This window comes from Alternaria dauci, chromosome 7 (assembly GCF_042100115.1).
Source record: "Alternaria dauci strain A2016 chromosome 7, whole genome shotgun sequence".
NCBI lineage: Eukaryota > Fungi > Ascomycota > Dothideomycetes > Pleosporales > Pleosporaceae > Alternaria > Alternaria dauci.
In genome coordinates this window covers 2,440,885-2,464,775 of record NC_091278.1, presented here as the reverse complement: position 1 = coordinate 2,464,775, position 23,891 = coordinate 2,440,885, and the positions used below count along the sequence as shown (strand labels likewise).

Sequence of the window (23,891 nt, the reverse complement as noted above, 5' to 3'; positions counted from 1 at the left end):
TGTGTCGAGACCGCTGCGGGTTGGTAAGTGATCGTGGGGTTCAAGTCGGTGAGGATGCAGATTATGATTTGGGAGCCGCGGATTCGTGCGATTGGGAAAGTTTATGTGCCGTCCGGTGGACAGTATACATGTGTTGTTGCGCTGCCGACGCCCAGGCTAGGAAACGTGTGGGGTCAAACATGGGATTCTCTGTTAGCCGTCTTGTGTGCATGTACGTAGCACGAAGCAGAGCCTTGCTTCCAGTGGCCTTCTCGAACAAAAAACGCACGTCCTCGGGGCCCAAAGCAACCTCGGGCGAAGAGCGGCCTTGCGTACAAAGCGGTTTCTTGTAGTCACATTAACCAGCATCTCACGTCTTCTTTTTCCCGACGGCGCGCAATTGCGTTGTTGAGTGATGGTGCTATGACGCACAGTCAGGCGAGAGGTGGCAGACTAACTGGAATACCTGCGATTGGCCCACACGGGCCCCTTATCGCCCCCCGTTCTCTTTCCCAAACCCAACCCCGGGCAACGGCGCCCTGCCCAGCCCAGAACCACGGGGTGCTTATGCACCACTGCGCATTCGGACGCGCACTACATACAGCCATGCAGGTGTCGCAAGTACGTGATGCGCGAAAAAAAAAAGGTTATTCGAGGTCTCTCGGATTGCGCACCTCGTGTTCAAATGATAAAAGTGCTGGAAAACACGATGCATACGAAGGAGGCAAAGGCAATAGTCCGGAGCAGCAAACCGAGTAGCAGTGTGGAGCGGTGTAACGGGGCAGTGCCAAGCTTGCTCGTGACGAATTCTGGAAGGAATTGGGTAATAACCGTAATTGGGTAAATTTAGCTACAGAACAATCCTTACAGGCGACGCTACCCAGCGTCAAATCGCTCAAACTCGGAAGTGGGCTGCGGAAAACATGTCAGTGCGGGTTATGTGTCTTGAGGCGGTGCGCGTCTGTGCGTGGAAGTGTAACCTTGTTCGGGCAGTCGGTCGGTCGGTCAGCTCAGCTCAGGCAAGGTAAGATCACGATGTCGGCCGGCGACAAAGGACGGCGGGTAAGAGAGACAGTGTGTGTGTGTTTTTGGAAATGAGGGCTGTGGGATTGGGCAGATACTGCGTTGTCCAGACGTGCGGGTTATCTCTTAGACTAGAACGAAAACATTCTGGAAGCGCGTGCAGAGTGGGCATGGGCACGATAGTGCGGCGTAAAAAGTCGCGCGTTTAGAGTCCAAAACCACAGTCGGATTGCCCTTTTGCTGCCCTCGCATCCATCCCACGGAAACAGTTCGGCGACGCCTCTTGGCTACGGCCAGCCTAGTTATGTATCTGAGCACGGCTAGCCCCGCCACAGCGCCGAGACATGGTCAGGACAGGTCCATGGGGCTGGCTCTGGCGGGCTGGTGGTTGCCGACCGACGAGACATTTTACCTTATAACTGAAGAGGCCCTGGCCCGCTATCCTTATCTCTTCGAACATTCAAGCCCTCCCCACCTTGACCTGTTTGAAGGAAACCCCCCTCCGGCCGTCCGTCTGTCCACTTATAAGCCCCTCTTTGTTGCTTTGTCTTGATTGACAGTAACTGCTACTTCTTCTTCTTCTTCTCTTCCTTTACCACCAAATACACACAAACACACAATACCGCAGTCATGGCCAACTCGACGATTGTTAGCAATGCTGCCAACGTACGTTTGTCCCCATCTGCTCGCGTGCGCCCCACTGCCAACATGCTAATGCGATACAACAGCTCAAGAAGTACCTTGACCTGCCCCAAAAGGGCTCCGTCATGGCCGAGTATGTCTGGATAGACGGTTCCAACGGCATCCGCTCAAAGTCAAAGGTGAGCTTAATTTCAGCTTTTGCGGTTCCGATGCGGTTCCTGTACACCCCTACACTCGCAAGCACTCTTGGTTGCAACTCGAGGATATCGAATCTGAGAGAAGCGACTGGCAAGCTGCGATACACAATCTGGAGCCACGCGCCATCCGCTGGTGGGCTCAATGAACCCACTGAGAAGTTGGCGTGGTTGGTCTGCAGTGGGTGACGCATGACGCCAATCGCTCCCCTTCTGCCGGGTGGTTGGGTGGGAAAGTTTGGCGTTTCCTTATCTTTATCGCGAGCCGCTCAACCCCACCAACGCGCCACATTTGGGTCATGCAGGTCCCCTTCCGCACCCGCACGCCCACCTGTGACGTCGTCGCCCATTCCGATGACCCTCTGCACACACACACACACTCACATGTACCCAACACACAGCATACTGACATGCCCGCCAGACCCTCAAGAAGAAGGTCGAGTCTCTCGCCGACCTCCCAGAATGGAACTTTGACGGTTCGTCAACGGGCCAAGCCCCCGGCGACAACTCAGACGTGTACCTCCGCCCCGTCGCATACTACCCGGACCCCTTCCGCCTAGGCGACAACGTGCTCGTCATGTGCGAAACCTACATGTCAGACGGTTCGCCCAACGCCTACAACTTCCGCCACGACGCAGCCATAATATTCGAGAAGCACAAGGAGCACGGCTTCTGGTTCGGCCTCGAGCAGGAATACACGCTGCTCGACGAATTCGGCTGGCCCTACGGATGGCCCAAGAACGGCTTCCCGGCGCCACAGGGCCCGTACTACTGCGGTGTGGGTACCGGCAAGGTCTTTTGCCGTGACATTGTAGAGGCCCACTACAAGGCGTGCATGTACGCCGAGATTGCCATCTCGGGTACCAACGCTGAAGTCATGCCCGCGCAGTGGGAGTACCAGGTCGGCCCGTGTGCTGATATCTCGCTCGGCGACCAGCTCTGGATGTCGCGTTTCTTGTTGCACCGTGTGGCCGAGGAGTTTGGTGCCAAGGTCACGTTTGCGCCCAAGCCCATCCCTGGTGACTGGAACGGCGCGGGTCTGCACACCAATGTGTCGACCAACGAGACGCGTGGCGAGAACGGAATGAAGGCGATCGAGGCGGCTATGGAGAAGCTGTCTACGCGCCAGGCAGAGCACATGGCTGTCTATGGCTCAGACAACCAGCTCCGTATGACGGGTAAGCACGAGACGGCGTCGTATGACAAGTTTACTTGGGGCGTTGCGAACCGTGGCTCTTCTGTTCGTATCCCCCGCGCGGTGGCGGCGGAGGGTAAGGGATACTTTGAGGACCGCCGCCCGGCGTCCAACGGTGACCCATACCAGATCACTGGTATCATTGCGGAGACCATGTATGGCAAGGTTGAGGGCGCGGATGTTGCGAGGTTTGCGAAGAAGGCCGAGACTGTCGAGACGGAGATGGTTATTGATGTTCATAAGCCGTAGATGGGGGCGACTGCGTGATAGGTGTTCTTCTTCATACCCCCTTTGGTTTTTTTACATGCGAGATTAGATGGGTTTACGATGGATGAATGGGGCCCCAGATGGATGGGTTAGGCAGGGAAATAAGTTCGGATTTTATATCACGGGCTTTGGCTGCGGTAATAGCATGAGCAATGAATCTTCGTCCTCTTATATCTCGAGCTGTGTGTATATGTTTGGATATGTGTGTGAGATTTGTGGTGTTTTATGTATGTTCAAGTTGGGTAGTGGGTAGTAGTATTAACATCATGAACGCGCTGATGACACGACGCAAGCACAACTCAATCGAATCACTCTATATCGGCGGAACGAGGCGTCATCAAGACAAACGTATAGTATTCCATACCATCTAAACCTAAAACCTCCCACTCCTCCCAAGCCCAAACAACCCCCCCAACCCCCCAAACAACGAAGGCGCCTTAACACTCGGCAGCCCAAACAGATTCGTCACACCAAACGCATTCCGCGCCTTAATCAAATCCGCCGCCTTCTCCGCCACCGCATACATGGTCGCTTGCAAGTGCGTCGCCGGTATCAGCGGCACGATACTCGCATCCACGATACTCAACCCTTTCACCCCATGCACCGCCAAATCACTGCCCACACAGCCCCCGAGTTCCTCTGGCATCATCGCACAGCTGCCCGACATGTGTGCAAAAGACGCCTGTAAAGCTTTCTGCCGCACGAGATCGCGGATGATTTCCTCGTCGCTCTGTGCTTGCACACCTGGCACGAGTTCGACGGGAGAAAACTTGCTGAGCGCGGGGTTCGCCCAGTGCTTGCGTGTCCAGCGGACCATTTCGGTGAGGATACGGGCGTCGATGGGGTTCTGTAAGGAATTGAATTGGACGATCGGGTTACCGTATTTGTTGTTTGGATCGAGGGTGATGGTGCCGCGCGAAAGTGGGCGTTGCAAGGAACTGATGGCGAGGCCGAAAGGGACCATGGGGAACTCGGCGACGGCGGCGTCGGGACTGGCGTGCAGGGTTGCGATGATGTCGCGTTGCTTTGTGTAGCCGCGGAGTAGCGGGGCGTCGGTGGTGTAGATGGAAGGAAGGTAGCTAAGCGGATTTTGAGATTTTATGGCTTGTGTGATGGCAGCCCAGTTGTCTGAGATAGTGCGCAGGCTGAGGAAGGCGAGGCTGCTTCCGTGGGCCTGTGTGAGCGGCCCGTTGCGATTGGCGTTATATTCTGACCATGTTGTTGTATTGTACGACGGATCTGAGCCGCTGTAGACACTCGGAAAGGACAGGTTTTGCAGATCGAACATCATGTTTGCGTTGGGGTGGTCTTGCATGTTTGCGCCGACGCCGGGCATGTCTTTTTTGACAGGGACGCCGGCGGCTCTGAGCACGTTCTTTGGACCGAGGCCGCTGAGCTGGAGGAGTTTTGGTGTGAAGATGGAGCCAGCGGCCATGATGACTTCGCGCTTGGCGTAGACTTGTTTGATGGCGCCGTCGGAGCGCGATCTGTACTGGACGCCGTTGGCTGTATACCCTGTGAAGAGACCTTTGCTGAAGAGGATCTCGTTGGCGGTTTGGCCGGTGATGAGAACGAGGTTTGTGCGTGTCTTGACGGGGTCGTAGTACTCGTTCTTTGCGTGAGACCGGGTTTGGGTCTTGGGACGGAGGGCAGTGGGGATCCAGTATGCGCCTACTGCGTTTCCGGAGGCGTGTTCTTTTGGCAGGGGGACGCCGGCACGCTTGTATGCGGCCCAGATGGTCTTTGTGTCTTGGTACTCGAAGTTGGGGAAGGATGCTTGGATCGGACCATTCGTGCCGTAGTAGGAGGCGTCGTAAGTAGTACCAAACTCTCTGATGTTGGAAGCTGTTGGTGGTGTAAAGGTGGTTGACTTTTTGAAGTAGTATAGCAAGCTGTTGAAGTTCCAGCCGACGTTACCAAGTTGCTCCCAAGCATTGTAGTCGGCGGCTGATGCCCGGTCAAAGGCCATGCCGTTGACCACTGACCCGCCGCCGACGACGTTGCCTACCCAGACAGGGTGTGTGCCGCCTGTGTTAGCATCGTATGCCGACGTGATGTCGTACATGAGATTGGCATTGATGCTGTTGGCAAAGTTGGGTACTTGTGTGGTAACATCATCCACGACGTACCCATTCTCGATCACAAGCACGGTGCCTGGGGTTGTTAGATAGTGTCACATACACAACTTGTGTACTCACGGGTTGGGTCTTCGCTCAGGCGATTAGCAACCGTCAGACCAGTCAAACCGCCACCGACAATAATGTAGTCAAAAGACTGTCCTCCAACATCAGGACTGCCATTGTCGCCACTTGGAGCCGTTGGATTGGTTATCCGCGGCACAAAAGATGAAAGAAAAAAGATGCCTGACAGTAGGAGAGACATATTAGAAATTATGACAAAACGAGTGTATGAGCACCAAATGAATGGGCAAGGGTGAGGTCCACGGAGGTGACGAAATGAAAGACTAAGGATCGTCAAAGGTTTATACTATGACTGACTCGGAGCTCACTCAGTCCGCGATTGGCCACCCCTGAGGACGCGAGACTATTAAAGCCTCTTCGCTTGCGGAAACCGGTTCTTCGGCAGAGCACAACAGTTCCATGCTACCGGCTAGACGTTAACTGCTCACATGTTTTCTCTCGGTAACAAGTGCTCAAAGGTACCAGATTATCGAGTGCTCGATATAGCATGTTACCCGGATTCTGGGACGATGCCGCACGGAAACAGAACCTGAGATCCGTAAACTTTGATGGAAAGCATGTCCTGGTAGTCGAACGATAACGGCATGGCCTATGATCCCGTCACAGGCAACGCTTATCGACAGCCCTAGAGCTGCTGGCAGCGACATCAAGCAAGTATGGCTGCTGTGGCGTCGGCTATCAGCTCCCGTCTGCAGACACCGCGTGCGTACATCGTGTGCCGTGCGCTACGCGATGCAAACACGAGGAAGTTTTACCCTGCATGGTGCGCTTCTTTCTCGTGCGGTCCACATAGTAGAGAGGGCGAGACCGACGGTGTCGTGCTGGCGAAGCAACCGCGGGAATGCAGGGCCCACGGCTGTCAAGCTGAGCGAGCCGTGCTTCGGCGAAAATCTCCAACGTCGTCACCTTCCTCTCGCGTTCTGCCTTGTTGTTAGATCGATATTTGACTTTGATGGACAAGTGTTTAAGTTTTACAGGAGAAGGTCGGCTGTCTAGATTTATCGATGGCGCACGGAGGCTGCCCGAAAAGGTATAGCTCGTCTCCCCACCTGGACCCTAGCCCGACGACGGTTCAAAGCTGCCAACCTTCTTTAACCTCCTATGCACAGCAACCGTCGCGGCGCCCTTTCGACTGATGGAATACTGGAATATGTGCGGTAGCGAGGAGGAAGTGACTGGACCGACGACTCCATACCCGCTCGGTTCGTACACTGGACATAGGCAACCTCATGTCAGGGATTTTCCCGTCAACATCTGTGGTTCAGTAAGATCTCATGGGCGGCATATCCTTCGCTGGAACAATCAGATCTCAGTATGCATGGCGTGCTGACTTGCTGCGCCGTAGTGGCTGGAGACGGCAGCCACAATACGCGATGATGCTGTTTCGAAGCTGATGGCCAGGAATCCACCCCGGCCTCAGCGAAAACCTCGTGCAACGGCGCGAACCACAACGCTTTAGTCCATCCCGCGACGGCTAACCGAGTGACACATGTCGTGCTTCTCGCTTTGGCCATATCTTACGATGGCTTTAGTGTTATTGGGGCGTGGATTAGCAGTAATGCATGAATTTGGTTGGATTCTACTCAAGAATGTCGGTTCGCAAGTGGCTATGGGAAGTCTACCGATCGTCAAATTACAGTTTCCAGGCCCCGAGAAACAGGAAAGTGACCGTGTTTGATCTACAGAACCTTGCGGCTCGGCTGCGTCCTGCAAGATGATTACTGGCGATCTGGACCATAGTGCCTTAGCAGGAACGCATCCTGACTAACGTCCACCGCTACGATGTGCGCTCGTGCGCAGCGCACTGTCTACTGGACAGGCTTCAAACGCCTCCTGCATGTATGGTTGCGTCTTTGCGGGACTGGCTGAGTTTGACATCGGTCGGCCGCTCTGCTGTATTTGGCTGGCCGTCCGGAGGATATTAACAGAGCAAATATAACAGCACGTCCACCCGGTCCGTACTCCGTACAACAACCTGCACAAGATTACATCGTGAGATCTGCAGGAGTGCACTCTGAGGAGTATAGCTCGCCAATCCCTCTTCATTGGACTTCTTCTTTCCTTGTTTCGTTTCCTTACCTTCTCAACCCCACGATGGGTGTGCCCACAACTCCGGAAGGACTTCCTTTGGACGATCGGTCAAACGCGCTCAAGATACCCATCATCGTATTGATTATATTCAGCTCGATATTCGTCGTGCTCCGGTTGAGCATAAATTGGAGGAATAGGAACTACTTCCTACTGACGGATCATCTGCTATGGACGGGACAGGTAAGGCAAGGATCAAGCAAGGGTGTTGGGTATCATACTAAGCAACCTCCAGGCCATAGCCGTAGCCGGTGCGGCATGCTGCTACAAAATGGCAGAAGTAGGGGGTGGCAGGCATGTTTGGGATCCCTTGTTGACACCTCGCAACCTGGAAACATATCTCTACTACCTATGGATGGGTCAGCTGCTCAACCTTTACGGGATGGCCTTGGTCAAGCTTAGTGTTTGCGCCTACATCTTCATGTTGGACTTTTCGAGAACCTTCCGGATCATTATCTGGGCTTCAGTCGTCATACATGTCCTCATCAACGTTGTCTTTCCGACAGTCATTCTTTTCGGCGAATGCACGCCATACACGAAGCATTGGGATGTTGCTGGAACCAAACCTGGTTCCTGCTGGGGTGCGACACCACGAGTCGTCTCGGGATACTCTGGCGCTGCGGTCAACATATTGACCGACTTGCTCTACACCACGGCCCCGCTTGTCTACATCGCGAGGGTGCAACTTCCCAAGCGCACCATCTGGGGTGTTCGCGCGGTGTTCTTATGTGGTCTCATGTAAGTGTCACCCCTCGTTGCGTCATTTGACTGCCTAGTTAACGTCGTCCAGTACAACCACCATCTCCGCACTGAAACTCTACGAGATGAAGTCCTTGAACGAATCGCCAGACCCTACCTACACAGCCGTCAACCTTAGCGTTTTCGCAATCGCCGAAGTCTTTGTTGGCGTCTTCACGGCCTGTCTTCCACCGCTCCGCAAGACATTCGAGAATCTCCTCCGTAATGTTCTGCCTACCAGTATCACAGGAGGATCAGGGAAGGGATCGAGGCATAGTTATGCGCTCCAGAACACGGGGCCCCAGGTCAGCGGAAAGTCATCGAAGCGGAAGCAGGATACGGATGACGACAGTGAGCTGGGCATACTACCAGGCGATGAAGTTGTCAGCGAAAGGAAGGGCTCTGATGGGCCAACCACTATTATGAAGACCACACACGTGGAGGTCACTGCTGATAGCAAGAGCATAGCGTCGTGGCGTCATAGCGACTGGGTTTGATCGCTTCGTCATGCACGAGCGCAAACAATAATGATAATGAATAATGACCTGAAGAAGCACTCAATCCCTCGTGCCGTTGATATATACCCGCAGCGTGAAGCGATAATGATGTGTGGTAATTCCCGGCGGTGGAGGACATGTCGCGGGTAATGATCTTCATTGCATGATCGGCACCAGGGGCACCCATCTAGGTAGCCGAGGTCCATCGATCATCGATCAACAACACCACCTCAACCTTGGCACAACCCCTCCCATCAACATGTCGAAGCCATCCAAACCGTATCATCGCGATCTTCAATTTCGCGGTTTCGCGAAAGGCCTGACATATATCGACAGCGACAGCCAGGCACAGTGCCACTTTTTCGGAGGCGTTCCATACGCGCTCCCTCCTGTTGGCCCCTCTCGCTTCCAGAAGCCACGGTCATTACCACCGTGTTACCGTTACGGGACGAAAGCGAACCCGGGGCGGTATACAGGCGGTTGCGGACTTTGCCCACAGCCAGGGTCCAGTACGGAAGTCCTTGACGAACGTGCATGGGACGAAGATTGTTTACAGACCAATATTTGGATTCCAGCTGGTGAGTCGCCAGCGGAAGGTAAGTCCCTGACTCCATCTGGTTTGATGAATGACGGCTGACTCGGACAGGCTGGCCGGTGCTATTCTGGATTCGTAAGTAATTGCAGTTCAGCCTCGTCACCCTTTTAGTGCTTGGCAGCGCCGTTTCACGGCAAACAACTTGCTGGTTCATCTTCGGCGTGCATGGTGGCGCGATATAGAGTTCAGAGACCACGTGGTAGATCAACGCTAACCATGACTAGATGGCGGGTTCCTGCAATGGGGCAGCCCGAACGGTCTCGACCTCCGCGCGCTACTCTGTGAATCCCCCACTCAATGCATCATTGTCGCTCCCGCCTACCGTCTAAGCGTGTTTGGATTTCTCGCGTCACAAGAAATTGTTGACTCGTGTCCGGATTTTGGCGTCAATCTCGGCTTCTGGGATCAGCGCATGGCTCTGCAGTGGACGTATGAGAATGTTAGCTACTTTGGTGGGAACGCCTCCAACATTACCATCGGCGGGTACTCGGCAGGCAGCCACTCCGTATTCCACCAGCTGTCGTACGATCTCGGATTGCCCGATGAGAAGACGATTGTGAAGAGGGCGTTGATGCTATCGAATGGCCCAGGTATGCAGCCGAAGAGTTTGGCGGAGGCGCAGGACCAGTTCGATGAGCTATTGAAGGCTTTGAACATTGAGCCAGACGCGTCGCCAGCTGAGAAACTGGCGAGACTGCGCGCCATCAGCCCAAGGCAGGTCGTGGAAGCGAGCAACAAGATCAAGCATCACCAGTTTCGCGCAGTTACTGATGGGACGTTTGTGCGGCATGGCCTTCTCGAAGAGCTGTCGAATGGTGTCTATGCAGAGCGCATGAAGCGTCGCAACGTCAAGCTCATCATCGGGGAATGCAGCGACGAGCATTTTGTTTACGGCCTCTGGCGACCACCGAAGCCAGGCTTTGACAATATGCTGTACCGTCTCGAAGCGGACTATCCTCGCGAAGCATGCAAGGTATTGATGTCGCACTATTTCCCAAATCGCAAGCTGCCGTCCAAGTACGCGAGCTGGCAGGCAGCGTTTGGTCAAATTTACGCTGACGTGCAGATTCACGCACTGCGCCGCGGCATGGTAAACGCTTTGGTGAAGCATGGCGCGGGGCATCTCATCCATAGATACCGCATCGAGTGGCGCGCGCAATGCGTTGACAGAGAGTTGCCCAAACATTTTGGTGCTAGTCACGGCTCCGACATGGCGATATGGTTTTGGGGTAATGGCAAGGACCTGACTGCAGAAGAGAAGAGGATTGCATTGGACACATTTCATGAACTGTTGAGCAGGTTCCTCAAAGGCGAAAAGATGGACTGGGATACACAGCATGCGATGCAACTGAGGACGTTGAAGAGTGACGGGAGTGTCGCTATCGAGGAAGACACTAGACTGGATGAAGGTTTGAAGCTGTGGAATGCGCTGAAAACAGTCGGCGCTACTGGCAATCCCAAGGACATGGCAAAGCTGTGAGGACGACCGAGTTACAGCGCATTAAAAAGCCTGGTCAAAACATGCCGGGTTTACCATTAAGCCATACTGTTCCATTGTACTCAAAGCTTCGACGTGCTCCCGTCCTTTTCCAGTCTGAAAACTTTATCCGGATTCAAGATGCCTTTCGGATCCAATGCACTCTTGATACTTCTCATCATAGCCACACCATCATCTCCTACCTCTTCCACCAACGCTTCCCTCAACTTGAGCCCAATGCCATGCTCTCCCGTAACTGTTCCTTCCAAGCTTAGCGCCAGTCTGGTTATGTCCATGATCACACTCATCGCAACATCGTAGTGTTGCTGTGGACACACAATACTAGAATGAACATTGCCATCACCGATGTGGCCTACGTTGGCACAAAACCAAGATGCCTGGTGGGCAGCCGAAGCCCGGGCGATGAGATCCTGCGTTCCAGCGACGAGGCTTGCAAGATTGGAGATGGGAACTGCGCAGTCACTATGCAAGAAGAGATCTGTGGGATTCTTCTTCATGGCGAGCAGAGCTGTGCCCATGCATTTGCGCGCTCCCCAGATAATATCCATCTCGTCTTGTTGCTGTGCGATCTCGACGCTAGACGCGCCTTGCGCTTGACACAGCTCTTTCATTGTTGAAATCTGCTCCTCTACAATATGCATGGATGGGCCTGCAACCTTGAAGAATAGAGTTGGCACTTCTTCAAATGTCCGTCGTGGTGCTAGCCCTGAGACATTGACAGACTGCATCGTTGGTCCGTCGGCCAACTCCAACGCTTCAAGTCGGTGGCCTAGTTTCTGCAGCGAGACAACGACCTGGACGCCTTCTTGGAACGTACTGAAGTTTGCTAATCCGACGTGGAGGTTCCGCGGCAAGGGCGCGAGACGCAGCACGACCTCTGTCACGAGCGCAAGGGTACCCTCTGATCCGATAAGGAGATGCGTGAGGTCATATCCAGCGGAAGATTTTCGGGGTCGGTTGTGTGTTTTTATGACAGCACCGGAGGGAAGAACGCAAGTGAGGGATATGACGTTCTCTTTCATGGTGCCGTAGTGGTAAGCGTTCGTTCCGGAGCAGGACATTGCAATCTTCTTTTGTGTTAACAAATGCCGACATGATCACGACAACACTGCATCTCTAATACCCCACAATCTGCAAGAGAAGAGAGCATGGAGAACGGCGAGATGACGAGAACATACCATGCCACCTATCTTGGCTCCCGGCGCAGGATCGACGGGAAAGAAGAGTCCTCGTTCTTTCAAACTCTCGTTCAATTCCACCCATCCTAACCCGGGCTGCACAACAACATCTAGGTCATCTTCATGGACTGCGATGATACTTTCCATGCGCTCAAAGCTTATGCACACTCCTCCCTTGGCAGCCGCAAGCGCGCCGCCGAAACTAGTGCCACCAGAAAAGGGCGTCACGGCTATGCATCTATCGTTGCATGCTTTCAGGATGATAGATGTTTCCTGCGTAGTGCGAGGGAAAAAGACAGCTAGAGGCGTTTGGTCTGGAGGTGCGGGTGACCAATTAGTGTTGGCTTTGCTGTCGCGAATGGTGGGATCGAGTGTATGTCCAACGTTGTGTCGACTTGCTTCTGAGAGCAAACCACTAATATTGGCGGGAGTATGATTGTAGGTGTACATCGCGATGATCATGAAGACAGAGTCTGGTCAGCCTGGCGATGCGGGAAGGTAACGGCGTTGCCGAGGCGGAATACATTCCGCCGAAGGCGATAACTCATCGCAATAGGTTCATACAACGAGTCTTGCGGATGCCACATAAGCCATGCTAGTAATGGCCGTATGCTCCAAGTCGATCGAATACACTGCCATCAGATGATGTCATAGTACGAAAGGAGTTTTGGCGGCTAAAGTGCAGGTGGTTTTTGGCCCCCACGGTTAGTCTGAGCAGCCGAGCAAACTCGTCCCCGACCGATGGACGAACTTCTGGCCTTAGACACTCATCATCTGAACGCCGGTTCGCAAGCCACATCATCGCCCATTCGCTAGATGGCGTTGATTGTCTTCCTATCGGGCGAGTCACAGTGAAGGTTGCGACTCTTAACGATGGCTTGGATAAAACACGTTTCCTTGCGCCGCTTTCCTCCTCCATCTCAGCCGCACTACTGATGCACTTCACCACGTCTTCCGTTGCTGCATCGTCGCACTTGTGCACTCTACGAAACCATGGCTGCACCTGACTGGTCAACGCAGAGCATACTGAAGAAGACCTTTGTGCGGCCATTTCAGCTCCAAAAGCTGAGGCGCAAGAGCACCGCGCCCACTAGCCCGCCCGCGACACCCGACCAGGATGACCCACTGGGAGCGTTACCTCTACTGCAATATAGCTCCCTGGATCCAAACAGGAAGTTTGTAAGGCTTCTGGAGATTTTACCAGCACCGGACCACGAGCCCGTACAGGCAACTTTGTCTCTTTGCGACCTGGACGACAAGCCTGCATCATTCATCGCGCTTTCCTACACATGGGACTCAAAAGATGGCGAAAAGCGATACATAAACATCCAAGGATCCAGATTTCCCGTAGGAATGGGTTTGTGGAACTTCCTACAGCAGTACCGTAGGAAGCAGTATCTCAGACAGTGTTGTGAGAGAGACCCACCAAAGGCCCTGCCCTTATGGATTGATGCCATAGCGATCAACCAGGATAACATACCGGAACGAAATCACCAAGTTTCGCTCATGCGGGATGTATATACCGGAGCCGATTCCGTTATTGTATGGCTCGGCCTTCCGCAGGGATCTGAAGAATTAGCTTTCATGCTTGCGCGCCATCCGGACCTCCTCAGAGTTGAAGAGTTTCACACCGCTCTGGCAGATGTGCTCAACAAACCCTATTGGAGTCGGGTATGGGTCGTTCAGGAGTTCGTTCTGGCGCAATCTGTCGAGATTTGGTGTGGCGATCTCCAGGTAGACGCCGCTGTTGTCGAAAATATCTGGCGCAACGGCCTTACATCAATACCAGTGGCCTCTCCGATAAACATCATCTACACGAGTCGTGGCTACAAACTGTTCAAGCATCGAAAGGATTTCAGACGCACGAAACAATACAGAAGAGAGGTGCTGGGTCGCCGCAACAGTAAGACTCTAAAATCCACGTTTCGCCTCCGCGATCTCTTGCAGGACTTTGCAACTTCGGAAAGCTCTGTGGTGTACGATAGGGTCTACGGGTTTCTGGGGGTCGCATCGACTGGCCGCGGAGAGAAGATCGTGCCAGACTACAACAAACAACCAGTCGAGCTCCTAGTCGATGTTCTTCGCAATCAATGCCACGGAGATGTTAGAAAAGGAGACTCGGATGACTACCGTTTCTTGACCTTTCTCATGCAGGCGCTATCTGTGTCTCGCGAAACACTTGCACAGCACATCCTGGATCTATGTCCAGATCTTCAGCCACATCTCTATATTCTGGCTGCCACGCCCTGCGTCACCGCCTCGGTCTCGTTCATCAGTACGATCACTGAAGTTGGAGAGTTTGTGGACCACGACGAGGCTTTCCAGCAAGGAACGTATACGGCGAAATGGACACGATCCAACATGCATCCGAAATCATTCTCGACGCAAGACATCCTGGATCTCGGCGACTACGTGAAGAAAGGAGAAGCGCAAAAACTACTGAGCTTCGTTGACCCTCATGTGCCATATGGAAACCCCGGCCCAACCGAGAAAGTGCGGCAAGCCATGATCGAAGCATCCGCAGATCTGGTGATTGGCGGTCTCTCGCGAGCGCTCGAGGAGCCGGGGCGGGCTGCCACTGCTAGTCCACGGCCCGGCAGCGGTGGCAGTAAAGTCCTACGGAACATCATCTCCCGAAGTATAACGGATGACGCTGCGGCACTATACATGGCTGCTAGGACTAAGCTAGCCAGGCGAAACACCGACCAACGACATGCACGCTACACATCCTTTGTAGGCACAAACGGCATCACGGGACTTGCTTGCGGAGGTGGCCCAGGATCATACGAGATAGGACCAAACGATTGGATCTGCATGTTCTCCGGCGTTACCGATATGAACAGCGCCTTCATCCTGCGCTTCGATCCCAACGACGGCCCCGGCGGGAAATGGCTGATATCTGGCTTCGCAGTCATACTTTTACCAGAGTTGCGCACGCCTTCAGTGCTACGTAGAGGCACTGGGGCCACGACGACGAGCCATTTCAGTACGAGCACGTTGAGTCGGAAGCAGACGTTGCGCGACGATATGGTCATGTGCTTTCATTGCCATTTGAGCGATCTTCTTGAACTACAGCGCTGTCAGTTGCTGAGCGAGGTTCAGATGAGCTTTTTGATGGAGCAGACATTGAGAGGGGAAGCGGAGGGAAAGACTCATCTGTGTCATCAAGGCACCAACGATCACGTCATTCTGGAGTTTGGATTGTGATGATCGGATTCGTTTTGAATGGAAGCAAGGCGTTTTGCATTGCATACCCACGACCTTGGCGAAAGGATAGAATTGATGAAGTCACAACTATTTTGAGTGCTTGGCGCTCACAATGACATCGATTCGATACATTGGAGGAACATGAGAACAGGCCGTGGAAAAGCTAATGTATGCCGTTGGCAATGCATATGGCACAGCCTCCTCGATTGTATTCATATATGTATGCAATCACTGAGCTCCCATACATTGCTTTATGCTGCTCTGGGTGATTACCGCCATGCCTGGCTTGATACCCCTACCTTGACGGCTGTGATACATTTTCGCAATATCACCAAAATATAAAGAGCGCATCGGAAGTAGCTGGGTCGGTCAAAGTCACAGCTTTGTCTACCGGCGTGTGGACTCAGTCTCGTGCATTGATAAACTACTTCATCAGAAGCAGAATGTACACGGTTAGATCTTTAGTCCCGCAGGCACGAACATGGTCGAATTTTCTACCAACTGCGAAAGCACTATGTACTGTCCCTTAGCCTCTAGTTTCCTGTTTGTATCGGGTGTCAGAAGGCTATAATTGCGCGTGATTTCATACCAGTAGTACAACCTTCAGGCAGCCCCTCCCTTCCCATCGCATCATCACTTGCTCATTACCTAGGTCTCACGCGTTGATTCGAGATCCGAATTTGATCATTAATCGCTTTTTCTATTACACAATACTCCTACATGTATCAAAGTGACCCTTGACAAGCGCATACACTGCTGCGTAAAGCAACCCCCCAATGGACCACCGAATTATTAGAAACCCACAACGAGCAAAGTAAGGAACCAGGAGCCATATGACCATTTTATCTTGCAGTTTCCCATCTTTCCCATCGAGCACCACCTGTTGGTGTTCTGCGAGTCCTTGCGATTATAAAATGGACCTCTGAGATTTAGAGGCCGCAGTTGAGAAGCTGCACGTTGATGAGAACGCCCTGTTGTTGAAACACGTTAGCCTTGTTCAAGCATAGTAAACCAAGCGCTGCACCATCTCTTGTGGTTGCAAGTCGAAGAGAGTAGTGTAGTTTTGAGCGTGGGGAGAATGACTTACCTCTGCAGCCTGAGTGTTGCAGCACTTCACATCGCCGCTGCAAGCACCACCCAAGACTTGGACACTGCAAGTGACAAGACCGAGCAACCCATCGTTGTTGCAGCACACCTGCTTATTGTTTCCGCCGGAGCACTGGTTGATGTTTCCGGTGTTGGTGGTTTTCGCAATGCTGTTTTGGGGCAATGCTGAGGCAGCAATGGCCATGGAGAGGATGGAGAGGATGGTGGACTGCTTCATTTTGGAGTTGGAATGGAGGAGGCGTTTGTGGTTTTGAAAGATGAGTTGGTGGTGGAGAGTGTGAATGAAGTGCTTGTTGCTGTTGATTGCTTTGATGTGTTGATGGTCGTTCCTAGAGATGGACGATGGTAGGTCTTATATGTGTGTCGTCGAAGTACATAGACCCTTTTATCACGTAAGCACTAGTAGACGATAGATTCTGTCAACCGTAACATTCTGCTGTTAAAGTTACACTAGGCAAACTCTAAGAGGTTGTCAAGTGTATGGAAGGATGCGGACCAACACCCAACACCGTCACCTAGTCCGGATCAAGGGGTCTCCATGTAGTCTGTACGCACCGGTGTACTCGATTCCAAGTTTTTCAACCAAAATAGCCGCTAGAAAGTTTGTCTCTCCGCTCTTTTCTCTCATATCGCGATAGTCCTTACTGGATGCAAAAGGTGTAGCGGATTTCATGCTTCCACCTGTGGTCGTAGAGGTTGTGACGCCCACTGCAGAACATCTTCTTCACCTTTCAAAGTACAAAGACTAGTCGAATGACATTCGGCTGTCTCGGGACGTCAACACATAGTTTACGAGTCCTGCGTTCCATTGTTCTAGGCATTACCCCTCTGGGCATAAGCAGAAAACCATAAAGGTAAAAGATCCATGCGTTCCGACTTCCGAAATTACATCAAGACCACTCAACAGAAATTACAATACTAAAAAAGGTTATGGTTTCGGCAGGGCGGAAATCCTATACAGCAGTGGATGACTGAGGACAGGATCGGGCCTACCTCCCTTCTGATGCAGCTTGATGCGACCCCAATGTGGTATGTGCTGTCTGGAGCCGTTGAGTTAGTGAACAGGGTTCCCCAGAGCGGATGTACCCTTTGATCAGCCAACCAAACTCATCAGGGACTAGCGTTCCGATGGACAAACCTTACTCCAGCGTCTTTACTTTGGTTTTCGTAATCTCCTAATGTACCTCACCGCCCTATTTTTGTCACCACGAGATTTGAAGTTACAGTCTTGCGCGGAGATGCGTCCGTACAAATTTCACCGCCCATACACCGCCCATACACCGCCCGTACACTGCCAGCAGCACACCGCAATCCATGCGTCTTGTTTTAACTCCTATCCCGAAGCCAGCCTCGCCTCAAATCTAGTTTCAAAGACCAGGACGCTGCGCCGGCAAAGTAAGGAGATAGTCAAATGTTCGCCTAGGGAGCTCGGATGCGACAAGCAATCTCTGTGCCTTCACCATCATCACGGCCAGACCGCTTCCTCCATCTCTTCCAAGCCGCGAATCCCCAGCAAACAACACTACTAACTACCCCAACACCACCAAACACAACCGGCGCCCCATACCCCGCCATTCCCGCACTCGTCAGAGTGGCAAACAAAGAGCCCGCCGCAACATTTCCAATACCCGCCTGAATACCCGCTGCAATACTCCCTACGCAAATGTTAATCGCACAGCTCACTCAGACGTAGAAACACATGCCCCATACCTGCCGCAACGCCCCCAGCCGTAAACCCAATAACCCCCAGAAACGCAGGCGTACACGCCATTAGCACCACCGGCACAAGCAGCGCAACACTTTCCCACGGATGCAACTTGATCCACTCCACTGCCGCTCTCATCAGCGTCGCAACATGTAGGTTCTTCAGCGCCGTCACCGCAATCGCCAACGCATCCTCGGCTTTCAGCTTAGCGGCTCGAAGCGCAATCGTCAGGTGCACGACTGCGGCGTCGATGGAACCAGCTGGTATAGGAAGCTTGTGCATCGAGGCGATCGCGGGCACGTCTCTCGGGAGCGAGGATCTGAGGTCTTGGGTGCGGGACGAGGAGGGGTGGGAGAGCGAGGAACCGGAACCGGAGGCGTGGGTGGGAGGTGCAGGCTCGTGTTCCATTTTGAGTTCTTGGATTTGTTCACGAGGATAGGATGGGGGTTTTGTTCGGATCGCGGGGTTACTGGTGGTGGTTAAGCATATTGGCTCCGGCGATGCAATGGATGCTAGCTTTACCGTTTGATTGAGTAGCCGTGTGTGTTTACTAACAAGCTCCGTATGTGTCTTCTCTGTACGTACATGCGTCTTTCACGATCACGAGAAAATGACCCGGGAAACTGTAAGTGTCTAATGAGTAACGGTAATAGAATACCGCATGTCTGTCTACTGCTTGGCAGGAAGGAGGTGCGGGGCTTGTGTAACCTCGCACGTTGTCGTTGTCACCCCCGCGTCGATCGCGACGCGCGCGACTAATGGAAGCGCCGAAAGATAACACTCACACGAGTGAACACGCTGATTCGACGCATGCAGACACAAGTGCGGCTGATCTGATGTGCATATATTGTTCGCCTCATCTTGGTTCCAGCCTCGCCCATTCATCTGGATCAAGTCGATCCCGGTAAACACTGCGATGGAAGCCTTGAAGCGTACCTTTTCCAGTGCTAGCCCAATTCTTGCATACCTGCTCTGCCAATGTCAAGGTTTTGCGGTATTTTCCATTCACCAACACCTGCAAGCATGGATATATATGCGTTACAAAACTCCTTCGTAGCCCGTCATTCATAGGCCATTGCATCACTCCTCTTACCCTCACTTGCCGCCAAAAAACGCAGTGATCTTGCGTGTTCCATCGGCCTTGGATGTCTTCGCTGCACTGCCGTTGCTCGTAGCGCTCCTGGTACCTTGTTTCTTTGCGGGTGTTGAAACCTTTTTTGCAGGACTCTTGGTAGGCGACGCCGTCGCGATGCGTTTGCGCCGTGGTTCGCCTTCTGCACTACTGGCGACCGTCTCTTCATCTTCGTGCTCGCGCTTGATGCCTTTTGACTCGCTCGGCCCAGGCACAGGCAGCGGCGCATTATCTTCGGTAGTCTCTACTCGGTCTGTGGTAGCACGCATCTCATCGTCATGATGTTCAACTTTTACCATGCTCTTGTCGTCATCCTCGAACTTGGCGGCTTTCTGCTGGTTGCCAAAGAAGTTGGCAATGTTGTTCTTGTTCGCCGCACTGTTGATCGGTACAAGAAAAGATGGCGAATTATTTCCAACCTTGCCAACATCTTTGCTAACGGGGTAGCATTCCAGCTCACCCTCATACGGTTTCAAGAGCTCCTGCAACTCCTTGCTCCACTCCGTTCGTTTTGGGTCAAGCCAAGTCCGCACTGCATCAGATCCGTTTTCCAATATAACAGGCATGCGATCGTGCAGGAAACTGAGCTGTTTGTTCGACTCGGTGGTGATGATGCTGTAGGTAAAGAGCTTCTCGCTAGAGTCCTCAAACTGCACACTGTCCCACAATCCAGCGAAACACATGAGCTGGCCGTCCTTGCGCTTAGTAAAGTGTGGTATCTTTTCTTTACCGCCGTTCTTCTTCAGCCACTCGTAGAAGCCCTGTGCCACGACGATGCAGCGCTTCTTCTTCTTCATGGTTGTCCACATGCCGCGGTCTTCGATGAGGGAGTCGTCGCGGCAGTTGATCGTCTTCATCTTGGAGCCGTAGTCTGGGTTGCGCTTTGTCCAAAAGGGCACGAGTCCCCACTGCATCGACTGCAGCTTGTACTTTTTGTCTTCTGCTGGACCTTCCTGCTGGCCGCCGGTCTCGGGCCCATCTGCTCGGTATACGAGACCGTGGTATCCAGGGGCAAAGTTGTAGCTTTGGCGCACGTTGCCATCGTCGTCGGGTGCCTCTTCTACAGGCATCTGCGACTGCTCGAGCTGCTGGCGGACCTCGGAGGGCCGCTGGGTTTTGGTTAGATAGCGCACGTGATTTGTGTCAAGATGTGCACTCACCAGGGCCAGCACGTACCGACCACACATGGTAGATTCACTCAGTGCATGGTTGGAGAGCTCAAGGCTGCTGGCAGACCACGCGATGGTAGCGCGTTTGGGGTCGACTACGTCATGCGGCTCGTCGTCAACCCTACCGGGACGCGGAAGTCCACGCGACGCGTGGGGCACTAAAAGTTCGTCCCGTCATGCACTCGATCCACCACGCGGCCGCATGCCACCTCGCACGTCTTTTTGCCCTCGCCCGGCGCAACAATGTTCAGCACAAAAACGATAGCCCGAGCCACGCCCCGAACAAGCGCATTCACACTCGCACGCTGCGAATCGCGAGCGCCGCTGACCACGCGATGCACACCACCACGACTGCCCGCTAAGCCCTGGCCGCGGCGGCCAATTCAGCAGCAATTGAGTCGCCGGCACCGGTCTACGATGCGCGAGCAGTTCTCCGAGCAATTCCACAAAAGCCCCGTATTATTTCCCTTTGCGATTGCGAGCATCGCGCTCGTGGCGGGCATCTGCGTCTTCTACATACCCTGGTACTACAAGAACGTCATCATCAAACCGTACCACAACTTCCCCGAGCCCGTCGCCAAGAAGCTGCGAAGAGCTCTCTTCTATTCTCGCGGGAAATGGCTCGATATCCGCGAGGCGAACAAGCATTTCCGGCAGGCGCTTGCGCTTGCTGATGAGATGGGCATGGATCCGTTTAGCGACGAGATCATGGGGGTCAAGTACACCATTGCTGCCTTGTTCGAGGATGCGGGGTACTACAGTCTGGCTGTCGATGTGCTGGAGATTATGCGCACCGACTGCCAGAAATGGGTCGATGAGTTTTCGGACAAGCACTGGACGACGGGGAATAGGAGTAGGGTGATGAAGAACATGGTGCAGATTAATCTCAAGCTGGGCCAGCTCTACGACGTGAGATATGTCAACGAGCCCGAGAATGGGGAGAAGCGACTTGTCGAGGCTGTTGAGAGTGCGCTCAAGGAGCAACAGAGGCGGGAGAGGGATGGCGTCAAGAACGGCGAGGGCCCGTGGTTGACCAACGACGAGATGGGCGGGGTATTAGAAGGTATGATGACATATTCGCCGACTTGTTATATCCCTGCTGACACAACATAGCCCTGGGAACACACTACGAGCAATTCGACTCCCACTACCTCGCTGCACCGCTCTTCGTCAAGGCGCTCCAGCTTTGTCCGCCAACATCATGCCACAGCATCGTCCTGAGTACGTCCACCACCCCCTCACTCATCCACCCATACTAACACATCCACCACAGTGAACAACATATCCACCTGCCTCGCCCAACAAACCCCTCCCTCTACCGACCACGCCATCACCATGGCCCCCGAACCCTCCGACTTCCCCGTCTCAAACTCCGCTCCCCGCGCCCTCCTCATCGACCAAGCCCGCCAGTGGGCAGAGCGAGCACTAGCACAAGCAGCACACATCAAGGCGCCAGAACGCAACGAAGAGTGTGACATGGGCTGTGCGGTTGCGACACATAACCTCGGCGAGTTTCTGGAAATGGAAGGCAAGATTGGCGAGGCGCGGAAGCGGTACGAGGAGGCGGCTAGTCTGGCGAAGAAGATGGGGTTCCAGGAGGGACTAGTGAATGCGAGAGCGGGGATCAAGAGATGTAAGGATTTGGAGAGGGCGTGATGTGTAGAAGATGTGACAACAGAACCATTGTGGTCGATACCTACACTACAACATTACCCAAAGCAGTCAAAAGGCTACCTGCAAGCACTGCCACCATGGTCTATGATCTATAGTCTATACAAAATCTCGCACTTGGTCGTTGACATCCTCACACCTCTTTCGCGAGCACACACGCAAACGTGTCCAGCACGAATACGCACGCCCTCTGCCATAAACTCGGGCCCACGAGCCCAAACTTGAGATCCTGCGCCCACCGCGGCCAAAACCTCAGCCACGCATCTCGCGAATGATGTTTCGGAACACAAATCATGCCGCTCTTGCCCTTCAAGACCTGCTCCACAATCGCATCTATGACCGGCGTCGGCGGGTCCTCAAGAATGCCTTGACTCGCTAGCAAGCCTTGCTTGTCTATCCCCGTCTTGTGCCATCCAGGGTGGATAGAGCTGATGCAGAGGGACGGCCCGCCAGAGTAGTTTGTGAGGCATTCGGCCCGCAGACCTTCCATCAGGTATAACCCGCCAATCTTGCTCATGGAGTAGTCGACTATGAGAGGAGCTACGGTGAAAGACGCCATGGAAGATATGGACATGACGTGCCCTTTTTTCTGTGCGAGCATAGCCGGGACGAAAGCGCGGATGAGGACTAGGTGCGAGAGGAGATTTACTCGCATCAGCGCCTCAGTCTCTTCGTTGGTTGTCTGTCTTGTCGTTAGCCGTTTTTCGATGCGAAGATTGTCGGTTTTCCATCAAACTTGGTCTTACATCGAGGACCGTTTTGCCAACTGCATATCCAGCATTGTTGATCAGCACGCTGACAGTACCATGGTCCTTCTTGACCTGCTCGCATACACCTTCCAGTGCGCGCAGGTCACCAACATCGCACTGGTAATAGTAAACATCTGGCAGCGCGGCCAAATCCGCCGGTAACGGCGACCTATTCAACGCAATAATCTTTGCATGTTTGGACAATTCCTTCGCCATCAGGTGTCCAAACCCGCTGCTTGCACCTGTGATGAGTATCACCTCTTTCTTGTCGGGCCCAAACTCCCACTCTGCACCTATTCTTCCCCACATCCAGTTGTTCCATGCCAGACTGTTCAGAGCATCGTTGATGCGACGCAGGACACCCGCTGTGGTTAGTACCTTGAGAGTTGTGATCGCGGCTGCGAGCCGAGCAATGCTCTCGGGGTCATTGGCAAGGATGGACGAGGTGAATTTGGAGGATGCGAGGAGCTGTCTGGGGAGATGTGGGCGACCACGGGTCAGCAGGAGCAGAAGTCCGCCAGTGATGAGAGGTTCGCTGGCAGCATGGGTTAGGCCAGAGAATATCGTTGATAGCACCGTGGGCGGCTTATTGACTCTGATGGACTCGGCGAGCGACATGGTTGCGTAGAATGCGGGTGGTAAATTCTGTATCCTCCTAGGAACTGAGACAGAAGTAGAGACAGGTTGAAGAGTGCAGAACCCACTAGCCAAGTCCCAGGCTTTATAGAATGAATCTCGTGGTTCAAAAGTCCGAGTACATAGTGCAGCGACGCTCTGACTGTGTGCTATAGATCCGTATGTCCCCACTAACGCGTGGCACAGATATCAATCCTCCGTCTTGTAAGGTACATCTTACATCGTTCCACATCCACCTGCTACTTGCAGACTGGCCTCAAGGCTTGGACACCAGTCGTACCCTTGCGGTTGTGATGCTCGTGTCACGTCCGTAGCACTCTCACGTACCATTATTTCGCAAAATGGAGCTGATCATGTCTGTGCTATTGCGCAAACGTTCCAGATGGATCTTGGCCTCGACGATATGAATATAACGGCGTC

General features: G+C 53.4%; 11 protein-coding genes across 11 annotated transcripts; 5 read left to right on the top strand and 6 right to left on the bottom strand.

Moving 5' to 3' along the window:
- Positions 1–756: 756 nt before the first annotated feature.
- Positions 757–3,466, top strand: ACET3X_007923 (uncharacterized protein). The gene is made up of 3 exons (XM_069454123.1): positions 757–1,668; positions 1,731–1,823; positions 2,260–3,466. Exons 1-3 carry the CDS (start codon positions 1,633–1,635, stop codon positions 3,280–3,282), a joined length of 1,152 nt encoding a protein of 383 aa, XP_069305086.1. The 5' UTR covers positions 757–1,632; the 3' UTR covers positions 3,283–3,466.
- Positions 3,467–3,673: 207 nt separating this feature from the next.
- Positions 3,674–5,682, bottom strand: ACET3X_007922 (uncharacterized protein; the record flags this gene model as incomplete). The annotated part of the gene is made up of 2 exons (XM_069454122.1): positions 3,674–5,454; positions 5,499–5,682. 2 exons carry the CDS (start codon positions 5,680–5,682, stop codon positions 3,674–3,676), a joined length of 1,965 nt encoding a protein of 654 aa, XP_069305085.1.
- Positions 5,683–7,595: 1,913 nt separating this feature from the next.
- On the top strand, positions 7,596–8,824 carry ACET3X_007921 (uncharacterized protein; the record flags this gene model as incomplete). The annotated part of the gene is made up of 3 exons (XM_069454121.1): positions 7,596–7,772; positions 7,825–8,327; positions 8,380–8,824. The coding sequence occupies 3 exons, from the start codon at positions 7,596–7,598 to the stop codon at positions 8,822–8,824; spliced, it is 1,125 nt and encodes a 374-aa protein (XP_069305084.1).
- Positions 8,825–9,083: 259 nt separating this feature from the next.
- ACET3X_007920 (uncharacterized protein) lies at positions 9,084–10,899 on the top strand (the record flags this gene model as incomplete). Its single annotated transcript, XM_069454120.1, has 3 exons — positions 9,084–9,420; positions 9,471–9,494; positions 9,644–10,899. The coding sequence occupies 3 exons, from the start codon at positions 9,084–9,086 to the stop codon at positions 10,897–10,899; spliced, it is 1,617 nt and encodes a 538-aa protein (XP_069305083.1).
- Positions 10,900–10,979: 80 nt separating this feature from the next.
- Positions 10,980–11,939, bottom strand: ACET3X_007919 (uncharacterized protein; the record flags this gene model as incomplete). Its single annotated transcript, XM_069454117.1, has 1 exon — positions 10,980–11,939. The coding sequence occupies one exon, from the start codon at positions 11,937–11,939 to the stop codon at positions 10,980–10,982; it is 960 nt and encodes a 319-aa protein (XP_069305082.1).
- A 1,149-nt stretch (positions 11,940–13,088) lies between these two features.
- ACET3X_007918 (uncharacterized protein) lies at positions 13,089–15,302 on the top strand (the record flags this gene model as incomplete). Its single annotated transcript, XM_069454116.1, has 1 exon — positions 13,089–15,302. The coding sequence occupies one exon, from the start codon at positions 13,089–13,091 to the stop codon at positions 15,300–15,302; it is 2,214 nt and encodes a 737-aa protein (XP_069305081.1).
- Positions 15,303–16,231: 929 nt separating this feature from the next.
- ACET3X_007917 (uncharacterized protein) lies at positions 16,232–16,626 on the bottom strand (the record flags this gene model as incomplete). The annotated part of the gene is made up of 2 exons (XM_069454115.1): positions 16,232–16,273; positions 16,390–16,626. The coding sequence occupies 2 exons, from the start codon at positions 16,624–16,626 to the stop codon at positions 16,232–16,234; spliced, it is 279 nt and encodes a 92-aa protein (XP_069305080.1).
- Positions 16,627–17,828: 1,202 nt separating this feature from the next.
- ACET3X_007916 (uncharacterized protein) lies at positions 17,829–18,701 on the bottom strand (the record flags this gene model as incomplete). Its single annotated transcript, XM_069454114.1, has 3 exons — positions 17,829–18,064; positions 18,120–18,583; positions 18,637–18,701. The coding sequence occupies 3 exons, from the start codon at positions 18,699–18,701 to the stop codon at positions 17,829–17,831; spliced, it is 765 nt and encodes a 254-aa protein (XP_069305079.1).
- A 508-nt stretch (positions 18,702–19,209) lies between these two features.
- ACET3X_007915 (uncharacterized protein) lies at positions 19,210–20,433 on the bottom strand (the record flags this gene model as incomplete). The annotated part of the gene is made up of 2 exons (XM_069454113.1): positions 19,210–20,355; positions 20,407–20,433. 2 exons carry the CDS (start codon positions 20,431–20,433, stop codon positions 19,210–19,212), a joined length of 1,173 nt encoding a protein of 390 aa, XP_069305078.1.
- Positions 20,434–20,832: 399 nt separating this feature from the next.
- ACET3X_007914 (uncharacterized protein) lies at positions 20,833–22,071 on the top strand (the record flags this gene model as incomplete). The annotated part of the gene is made up of 3 exons (XM_069454112.1): positions 20,833–21,478; positions 21,529–21,636; positions 21,689–22,071. The coding sequence occupies 3 exons, from the start codon at positions 20,833–20,835 to the stop codon at positions 22,069–22,071; spliced, it is 1,137 nt and encodes a 378-aa protein (XP_069305077.1).
- Positions 22,072–22,219: 148 nt separating this feature from the next.
- Positions 22,220–23,453, bottom strand: ACET3X_007913 (uncharacterized protein; the record flags this gene model as incomplete). Its single annotated transcript, XM_069454111.1, has 2 exons — positions 22,220–22,768; positions 22,833–23,453. 2 exons carry the CDS (start codon positions 23,451–23,453, stop codon positions 22,220–22,222), a joined length of 1,170 nt encoding a protein of 389 aa, XP_069305076.1.
- Between the last annotated feature and the right edge of the window lie 438 nt (positions 23,454–23,891).